This window comes from Otolemur garnettii, unplaced genomic scaffold (genome assembly GCF_000181295.1).
Source record: "Otolemur garnettii isolate 467f Iridium unplaced genomic scaffold, OtoGar3 scaffold00189, whole genome shotgun sequence".
NCBI classification, from domain to species: Eukaryota; Metazoa; Chordata; class Mammalia; order Primates; family Galagidae; genus Otolemur; species Otolemur garnettii.
Genome location: NW_003852584.1, coordinates 2,425,405 through 2,435,759, shown reverse-complemented (window position 1 = coordinate 2,435,759; position 10,355 = coordinate 2,425,405). Strand labels below are relative to the sequence as shown.

At 41.9% G+C, this 10,355-nt stretch overlaps 1 protein-coding gene across 4 annotated transcripts in view; it reads left to right on the top strand.

The window, feature by feature from the left end:
* CLEC16A (C-type lectin domain containing 16A) overlaps positions 1–10,355 on the top strand; it is a 223,624-nt gene that overhangs the window by 16,701 nt on the left and 196,568 nt on the right. For all 4 annotated transcript variants that reach the window (XM_012812106.2, XM_023507562.1, XM_023507563.1 and 1 more), the window contains exon 3: positions 6,488–6,621. In XM_012812106.2, coding sequence (XP_012667560.1) covers positions 6,488–6,621 — 134 coding nt within the window. The remainder of the gene's footprint in view (positions 1–6,487; positions 6,622–10,355) is intronic.

Sequence of the window (10,355 nt, the reverse complement as noted above, 5' to 3'; positions counted from 1 at the left end):
AACTGATGCCACAGAGATATAAGAGATCATCTCTGAATACTACCAGAAACTCTATGCCCAGAAATTTGACAATGTGAAGGAAATGGATCAATATTTGGAATCACACCCTCTCCCTAGACTTAGCCAGGAAGAAATAGAGTTCCTGAACAGACCAATTTCAAGCTCTGAGATTAAAGAAACAATAAAAAATCTTCAAACAAAAAAATGCCCTGGTCTGGATGGCCTCACACCAGAATTCTATCAAACCTTCAAGGAAGAGCTTATTCCTGTACTGCAGAAATTATTCCAAAAAATTCCGGAGGAAGGAATCCCTCCCAACGTGTTCTACGAAGCAAATAGCACCCTGATACCAAAACCAGGAAAAAACCCAACTAAAACGGAGAATTTTAGACCAATTTCACTAATAAGTATAGATGCAAAAATTCTCAACAAAATCCTAGCTTAGGGGTCCTCAATCTTTTTAAACAGGGGGCCAGTTCACTGTCCCTCAGACCGTTGGAGGGCCAGACTGTGGGCCCTGGGGACGAGTTGGCTACTAAGCAGGATAGGCAGCGGCAGCAAAAATATCTGGTGGGCTGGATAAATGTCGTAGGCGGGCTGCATGTGGCCCACAGGCCGTAGTTTGAGGACCCCTGTCCTAGCTGATAGATTACAGCTTATCATCAAAAAAGTCATACCTACCATGATCAAGTAGGTTTTATCCTGGGGATGCAAGGCTGGTTTAACATATGCAAGTCCATAAACATTATCCATCATATAACAGAAGCAAAAACAAAGACCATATGATCCTCTCAATAGATGCAGAAAAAGTATTCAATAAAATTCAGCATCCTTTTCTAATTAGAACATTGAAGAGTAAGGCATAGGTGGCACATTTCTTAAACTGATTGAAGCTATCTATGAAGCTATCTTCCCACAGCTCATATTTTACTGAAAGCTTTTCCTCTTAGAACTGGAACCGGACAAGGTTGTCCTCTGTCAACATTACTAACAAACATAGTGCTGGAAGTTCTAGCCAATACAATTAGGCAAGACAAGAAAATAAAGGGCATGCAAACGGGAGCAGAGGAGGTCAAACTCTCCATCTTTGCTGACGATATGATATTAGAGAACCCCAAAGACTCAACCACAAGACTCCTGGAAGTCATCAAAAAATAGAGTAATGTCTCAGGATATAAAGTCACTGTCCACAAGTCGGTAGTCTTTGTATACAGCAATAACAGTTAAGATGAGAGGCCATTTAAGGACACAACTCCCTTCACCATAGCTTCAGAGAAAATGAAATACCTAGGAATATACTTAACAAAAGAGGTGAAGGACCTGTATAAAGGAAATTATGAAAATTCTAAGAAAGGAAATAGCAAAGGATATTAACAAATGGAAGAACATACCATGCTCATGGGTGGAAAGAATCAACATTGTTAAAATGTCTATACTTCCCAAAGCAATCTATGATTCAGTGCCATCTCTATTAAAATACCAACATCGTACCTTCAAGACTTGGAAGAAATGATTCTGCATTTTGTATGGAACCAGAAAAAATCCCATATAGCTAAGGCAGTTCTTAGTAATAAAAACAAAGCCGGAATCATTAGCATACCAGATTTTGGGCTGTACTACAAAGCTATAGTGGTCAAGACAGCATGGTACTGGAACAAAAATAGAGACATAGATATTTGGAATCGAATAGAAAATCAGAAAATGAAACTAACATCTTACAACTACCTAATCTTCTAAACCAAACAAGAACATGCCTTGGGGGAAGGACTCCCTATTCAATAAATGGTGCTGGGAGAACTGGATATCTACATGTAAAAGATTGAAACTGGACCCACACCTTTCTCCACTCATAAAAACTGATTCAAGATGGATAAACTACTTAAATTTAGGCATGAAACAATAAAAGTCCTCAAAGAAAGCATAGGAAAAACCCTGGAAAATATCGGCCTGGGGAAAGACTTCATGAAGAAGACTGCTGTGGCAATTGCAACAACAAAAATAAACAAATGGGACTTAATGAAACTGAAAAGCTTCTGTACAGCTAAGGAGACAACAACCAAAGCAAATAACTTACACAATGGGAAAGGATATTTGCAAATTTTGAATCAGATAAAAACTTGATAACTAGAGTCTATAGAGAACTCAAATTAATCCATATGAAAAAAGCCAATAATCCCATATATCAATGGGCAAGAGACATGAATAGAACCTTCTCTCAAGAAGACAGATGAATGGTGAACAAGTATATGAAAAAATGCTCATCATCCCTAATTATTAGAGAAATGCAAATCAAAACCACCCTGAGATACCATTTAACCCCAGCGAGAATGGCCCACATCACAAAATCTCAAAACTGCAGATGCTGGCGTGGATGTGGAGAGAAGGGAACACTTTTACACTGCTGGTGGGACTGCAAACTAATATAACCTTTTTGGAAGGAAGTATGGAGAACACTCAAAGAACTCAAGCTAGACCTCCCATTTGATCCTGCAATCCCATTACTGGGCATCTCCCCAGAAGGAAAAAAATCCTTTCATCGTAAGGACACTTGCACTAGACTGTGTGTTGCAGCTCAATTTACAATCAACAAAATGTGGAAATAGCCTAAATGCCCACTAACCCAGGAATGGATTAACAAGCTGTGTTGTATGGACACCATGGAATACTATTCAGCCATTAAAAAATTGGAGACGTTATAGCCTTTGTATTAACCTGGATGGAAGTGGAACACATTATTCTTAGTAAAGCATCACAAGAATGGAGAAGCATGAATCCTATGTACTCAATTTTATATGAGAACAATTAATGACAATGACATGGTTGGGGTGGGGGAAGGGGAGAGCAGAGAGAAAGAAGGAGGGAGTGGTGGAGGAAAGGAAGAGCAGAGAGAGGGAAGGAAGGAGACGGTGGGGTCTTGGTGTGTGCCACACCTTTTGGGGGCACGACACGATTATAAGAGGGACTTTACCTAACAAATGTAATCAGTGTAACCTGGTTTCTTGTACCCTCAGTGAATCCCCAACATTAAATAATGATAATAATAATAAAAGCCAGGTGTTGTGGCAGGCTCCTGTAGTCCCAGCTACTTGGGAGGCTAAAGCAAGAGAATCGCTTGAGCCCAAGAGTTTAAGGTTGCTGCTAGCTATGGCACCACGGCACTCTACTGAGGGCGACAAAGTGAAACTCTGTCTCAAAAAAAAAAAAAAAAAAAAAAACCCAAAACAAAATAAACCACCAAACACAGATTTCATGTGTGTATATATTCTCAATTATAAATATTGAGGCCATTTTCAAAACTCATTTTGAAAAAGTAAAGATGTTCTATTTCCAGCCTGACTTCTTATTAGATATCCTGAACTGGTTTTCAAGATAGCTTTATATTTTCAACAGTTAGGTTATCTAATAAACTACTTGTGGAAAATGTGAACTCCTTAAAATACAAACCTGGGAACACTGGCTATGATCTGTGAAAGAAAACATGTGGGTAATAAAGTAAGATGTTGCTTGTAAGTGGGACTAGCTTCCTTTAAGGATCCTTAAGTGACTCATTTATATGTGTGTTTGAATCTATTTTTGGAAATGAGAAAGAACCTTAGGTTAAAGATTAGAAACTGTGTCCACCTTTACTATAATGGACTTAGTCTATCTGTAATCTTAGAAAAAAAACTACTGAGCTTTTAGTCCCTGTGATTCTTTTGTTTTTAATAAATTTTATAATTTTGGAATAATTTTAGATTATAGAAAGTTTGCAAAGATAATACAGAAAGTTCCCGTATAAAAACCTTCACTTGGCTTTCTGCATTGTAGTATCTTACATTTGTAGGGTATGTTTGTCAAAAATAAGAAACTGACATTGTTACATTACTATTAGTAAGTTCCATCCTTGGTTTGGATTTTGCCAATTTTTTCATTAATATCCTCTTTATACCCCAGGAACACATCCAAGCTCCCATAGTGCATTTAGTCATCACAACTCACCAGTCTTCTCTTGTCTGTGACATTTTCTTATTGTTTTTATGACCTGGACAGTTTTGGGGAATACTAGCCAAGTTTCCTATAGAATGTGCTCTAATCTCGATTTGTTTGGTGGTGTTCTCATGATTAGCTTGGGTGCTATAGGGAAGAATGCTGTAGAGGTGAAGTACTCCTCTCATCCCGTCATAGGCAGAGCACTTTGGATGTCCACCTGACATCCCTGGTGCTGTTAACCTTCATCACCTGGTGAAGGTGATGTCTGTCTGGTTTTGCTATTATAAAGTTACCCTTTTTTCCTTTCCCTATGTTATTCTTTAGAAGATAATCACTAAGTCTAGATCACCTTTTAAGATGAGGGAGTGGGAATTAAGCTGTACCTTCTAGAAGCCAAGAGTATATAGATTATTATTTGAAATTCTTCTAAATGAAAGATTTCTCTTTACCCCATTTATTTTATTTGTGTGATCATTTATTTATATTGATAGGGACTCATGGATATTGTCTCATACTTTGGGTTACAATCTATACTGTGTTACTTATTTTGATGCCCAAATTATTTAGCTTTGGCTATTGGGGGAGCTCTTTCAAGTTTTTTGGTTTTTTTTTGAGACAAAGTCTTACTATGTCACCCTCTGTAGAGTGCCGTGACATCACAGCTCACAGCAACCTCCAGCTCTTGGGCTTAAGCGATTCTTTTGCCTCAGCCTCCTAAGTAGCTGGGACTACAGGCACTCCCCACAATGCCCAGCTGTTGTTGTTGTTGTTGTTGCAGTTGTCATTGATGTTTACCTGGCCCACCTGGGTTCAAACCCACTACCCTTGGTGCATGTGATCAGCGCCATAACCACTGTACTACAGGCGCTGCCCAGAGCTCTTTCAAGTTGATTCCTGTGTCCTTTTGACATACTCTGGTCCTTTTGGTTTTTTGAGCACATTCTTCTTGGTACTGTAAGGTGCTCCGGGCTTATCTTATATTTCTTCTGCCCAGTCCTAGAATCAACCTTTTTTTCCAAGGAACAACCCACCAACTCCCCCAGGGAGTTTTTAAAGACCAAGGCTTGTGGAATTCACACTAGATCTGCTAAATCAATCCCTGGGGCACGATCCTAGGTATAGTGATCTAACAAGTTCTGAAGTTCATCACTGTGCAGCAGTGAGTTTGTTGCTGATACTTGGGAGTCCCTGAAGCAAAGGTAGATAAAGTAGGTCACATGACAGAAATCCTTTGGAGGTCAAGGCAGACAGGCTTTCAGAAGCAGAGTCAGAAAAGATTTTAGGGGACTTCTTTAGGTCATATTTAGTCATTTACTCTTTGTAGATTCAAAGAGGAGTTATGCCACATTGAGCAAGTACCCCAACCATGTTGCCACCACCGTGGCAATGACAGATGAGAGGAGAGAGGCATCAAAACCAAGTCAACCAGTAGGCCCACATCACTGCAGGGATTTCTTCTCAGTAGCCCAAATGAGAGATTATGAATTCAGAGAACACGTAACTAGAAACATTGTTTTTTTCCTTCAAAGAAGGATATAAGGGGTTCTATTTCTTTCCTTTTCAAGACAAAAGAGCCATCTTGTACTTCCAAAGCCAGAGCTTTTGCAAAGAAGAAGCTGTGTGCAAAGAAATATTCTATCCAGAATAAGAAAAGCAGAAGCAGACTTGGGGACTGGCTAGGGGTTCTCTTTCTCCATCATATTAGTATCAATGTATTTTTTTTTCTTTTAGGGGCGGAGTCTCACTTTGTCACCCTCAGTACAGTGCTGTGGCGTCATAGCTCAAGCAACCTCCAGCTCTTGGGCTTAGGTGATTCTTATATCTCAGCCTCCCAAGTAGCTGGGACTATAGGCACCTGCTATAATGCCTGGCTATTTTGTTGTTGTTGTTGCAGTTTGGCCAGGGCTGGGCTCGAACCCACCACCCTCAGTATATGGGACCGGTGCCCTACTCACTGAGCCACAGGTGCTGCCCAATACCTATGTATTTCTTTCCAGTTCTTTTCCCCTAGACATGAAAACCACAAACTTGACAGTTTGGGGGCCACAACTATTAATATTTAGCATTATCTTATCTCTTTGCAGAGGATTCCAGTTATCGTTTTTCTTAACACTCAAAAATGTGGAGAACAAAGGAAAGAGACTTAGTAAGGAAAACTAAGGATACCAAATATTGATAGAAAATACTGTTTGTTGGGTTTACAAGCATGGGACTGTGTGATCGTTTAGTCTGTAAAGGCCTTCCCCATTCTGTCAGAAATCTAGTTCACTGCTTACCAGAAGTTCTTCAGCACTGCTGTCTCCTTCTGGGAAGAGAGTTGAACGGTTGCGTGTTAGCCATGACGGAAGATGGCATTTTGGCAAGTGGACGGTGTGGGAGCTGAGGCCACACGAGTGGCACAATTTGGCATCTGTGTGGATGCCTTTGGTTGGAGGCAGGTCTGTACACACAACTAGAGTCTGATTTTAATTTCCACATGAGGAAGCAAAGCACTGACTTTTTTCCATTCTCTCCTCAGCTTTTTCCTGGAGAAGAATATGTTTGTTTTCTTTTTGAACATCCTGCGGCAGAAATCGGGCCGTTACGTGTGTGTTCAGCTGCTTCAGACCTTGAACATCCTCTTTGAGAATATCAGTCACGAGACGTCACTTTGTAAGGACACTCCTTGACATTTGCCTCTGTACTGCTGGGGTCAGTGGGGTGTAGTTTGGCATGATTTTTGTGTGTCTGTGCTTACTGTGTGTATTAGTTTTCTTGGGCCACCCTAACAAAATGCCACAGAATAGGTGGCTTAAATAAAAGAAATTTGTTTTCTTATAGTTCTAGAGGATAGAAGTCCAAGATCAAGCTGCCATCAGGGTTGGTTTCTCTTCCTGGCTTGCTGACAGCCGCTTTCTTGCTGTGTGTGCCCTTTCCCCTGTGCAGGAGTGGAAAGGGACACACAGGAAGAGACCTGTGTGTCTTTCTCTCTTTATAGGGCCACTATCCTTATCACCTCATTAACCTTTCTCTAAATATAGTCACAGTGAGGGTTAGGACTTCAACATATGTATCTGAGACAGACACAACTCAATTCATAACACTGGGTTTATCTCTGTCTGGCTTGGTACTGTGAGGGCTGAGGGAGGGTTCCCTTCTGCTGAATGATTCTGGGGGTGTTTGCATTTCTTCTTTATGATATGATATTAAAGGGGATTGCTGAATGATCAGACCATGAAATAAGTATTAGAAGAAGCATGGTGGGGAGGAATTTGACCAAAGACTGTGCAAGGGTGTGGGCTTTGGCACCTGCCTCACTGCTCCAGTTGTATTGCCTGACTAGAGAGTGTGTGACCTTGAGCTTAATACCTGCCCTTGCAAAGCCCCAGTTTCTCTTTATCTGTAACAAGCATCCCTGAGAGGTAGGTGTTATTGATGTCTTCGTTTAATATCAAGAAAGTTTGGGTCACTGGCCCAGGGTGATGGGGCCAGAATAGAGAATGAGTTTCATTCCAGGAGAGTTAGCTCAGGGATCCTCAACCAGGGGGTGCTTGTGACCCCAGGGGACATTTGGCAATGTCTAGAGCCATCCTGGGGGTGCTACTGACATCTAGGGATGGAGGCTAGGGATGCTATTGAACATTCTGCATTGCACAGGACAGGACCCTACAACAAAGAGCTATCCAGCCCTGAATGTCAACAGTAGCAAAGTTGAGAAACTCTGCTTTATTTAGTTCTTAATCGCTGTGCTTGGCCACTAGGTGCCAAGCCCCGGCCCTACCTGCAAGAAGTAGGGGAGAGAAGGCAAGTGGCGAAAGGTGTATATCAGAGGCAGACTCTAGGTTTCCAGGACAGGTTTAAAGATGTGTTCAGGGCACTGAAGGAGGTAGAGATGGGGTGGACATCCTTCCCTGTGAGGAAAGGGAGAGGAAGGAGGTGTTGAAAAGTGGCTCTGGGCAGCCACCAGGTGGTGCTCATGCCCCACAGACGGCAGCTTGCCACATGGCTAGCTCTGGTCTCTCTAAGTGGTTTACCTTGATAACTTGCTCCTGTTTTGTGAAATAAGTGCGGTTTCTGGAAACTCTGAGAGGAGAAACTCCAGTGCAGTGGCACAGGCTCTGGCCTCAGACTGAACCAGGTCCATGCTCCCTGCTTGTGTCAAGCACAAATAATAGCAGCTGGGAATAGAGGGACTTGAGGAGGAGCAGTGAGAGCAGATGTGCAGTGCTTAGCGTAGGGCCTGACAGATGGGAAGTGCTCTGTGTTGGTGTTATCACTTGTGTAGCTCCTCAGTGGCTCTTCTCTGGCGGTAGGCACAGGGCTGCTGGAATAAAGGTGACACATTTATGTGGCTTTTAAAAAAATTGTGTGTATTTAAGGTGTACAACTTGAGGATCTGATATATGTATACACTGTAAAATAATCACCACAATTAAAGTAATTAACATATCCATCACCTCACATAGTTACCTTTTGTGTGTATGTGTAGTAGAAATATTTAGGCTTTATCCTCTTAGCCAGTTTCAAGTATGTAATTTAGTATTGTTGGCTGTAGTATCTGTGTGGCACATTAGATCTTCAGAGCAAATTCATCTTGTATTGAAACTTTGTGCCCTTTGGCCACTGCCTCCCTGTTTCCCCTCCCTCCAGCCCTTGGTTACCGCCCACTACTTTCTGCTCTATGAGTTTGACTGTTTTAGTCCTACATGTGAGTGAGATCACGCAGCATACATGGCTGACCATGCAGCACATGCATGGCTTTTCTTGTACTGGGTCCAAACTGTGAGAGACCCAGGCAGATGCCCCTTATTTCACAGATAATTCACAGGGCTCCTCTGTGAGCCCTGCAGAAAGAACAGGAATCATGGCTTGTTTACAGAACGTAGATTTGCAAGGGGTGAAGATGATTGAAGACCTTTGTTTTAATTTTTATTTTCTAATTTTGCAAAGAAAATATCTCTTTTGTAAAGCAACAACAAAAAGCGAAACATTGGAAAAATATAGAAAATCAAGTTTCCATAGATTCTCTCCCAAACAGTTCATTGTACATAAATCATTTTGCTGTTTGCTTTTTTCCCACCCTCCCAATCTTCTCATTGTCCCTTCATGTAACCCTACTTGGTTGGGACTCAAGAGCTGCATCTTGCTGTGCCATAATCTGTTTAACCTGACCATGGACATTTAGGTGGTTTCCAGTTTTTCACTATTACAAGCAGCTATTCACAAATGCACCTGTTGCCTGTTGGGTTTGGTGACCTAAGTGATAGTGTCCCGAGAGACTGAGATTACTTACAGACTCCTGGGTTTATTAGAAAAGGACACCACAGAAAGTCAGCTACACAGTGAGGGGGTAGCAGAAAAATCCCAACCCAATAATAGAGGTACTGCCACTGCCCCCATGTGGTCCCCACCACCCACAGAGTCATCTCTTGGAGGCCCTGGAAAAGTCCCTGCTGAGGAGTAGCTGGAGCCTCACCATTGTACATCTGAGGCACCTAACATAGGTATCTGTGCAGCTGGTGGCCTGGAAGCCACTAGCTAGTCAGAATAGGTCTCAACAAGATGTCCCAACAGTCCCTCTCCTGTCAGCCCACTATCTGTCCCCAGCCATAGCCAGAATGACACAAAATGAGAAAGAAGTGCTCATGGTATCATAATCACCTGGGATGCACCTTTCAAGCTAGATTCTAGGTGGATAAGTAAATTGTGGACTATTCAGAGAATTAAATACTATATAGCAGAAAAAGAAAAATAAAACTATACTGCTACCAGCATGCAGGCAGCAGCATGGATAACCTTCAGATGTGGGGGTGAGCAAGAGTCCAGACCCGGGAATGGGCATCCTAAGAATTTCAAGAGCAGGCAAAATGAGTCTATGGTGATAGAAATCGAAATAGGGGTTGCCTCTGGGAGAGGGGGTACAGATGGAATAGGGGAGTGAGCGACCTTCTGGAGATCTGGAAAAGTCATATGTTTGATCTGGGTGGTGCTGGTAGTGTGTGAAAATGTAAAAATTCCTCAAGTTGGCACCTTGGGTTTGTGAGATCTGTATGTGAAAAAATGCATAAGTATGTGTACTTAAAGTATGTATATATGTAACCTCATTTTAAAAAACACAAACACTCTTGGGACCCCATTCTAGACCCACAGACTCCTCACTTGTAACAGGTCCCAGGAGCTTCCTCAGGAATTGCTATAATCAGGAGATTTTGAAAACCATTTTTTAAAGACTGTAGACAGTCTGCCTGTCCACCATGCCTGCTCAAGAATCCATAGTGGCTTTCCCAGAGAATTAGAGTCCAAGGAGGACTCATTCATGGGCCCATGTCACGGCTTCTGTCACTGTCCTGAGCTCCTAGATGGCTCCATGTGTTGTTTTTAAGAGATTTGAAATGTACTTCAATTAT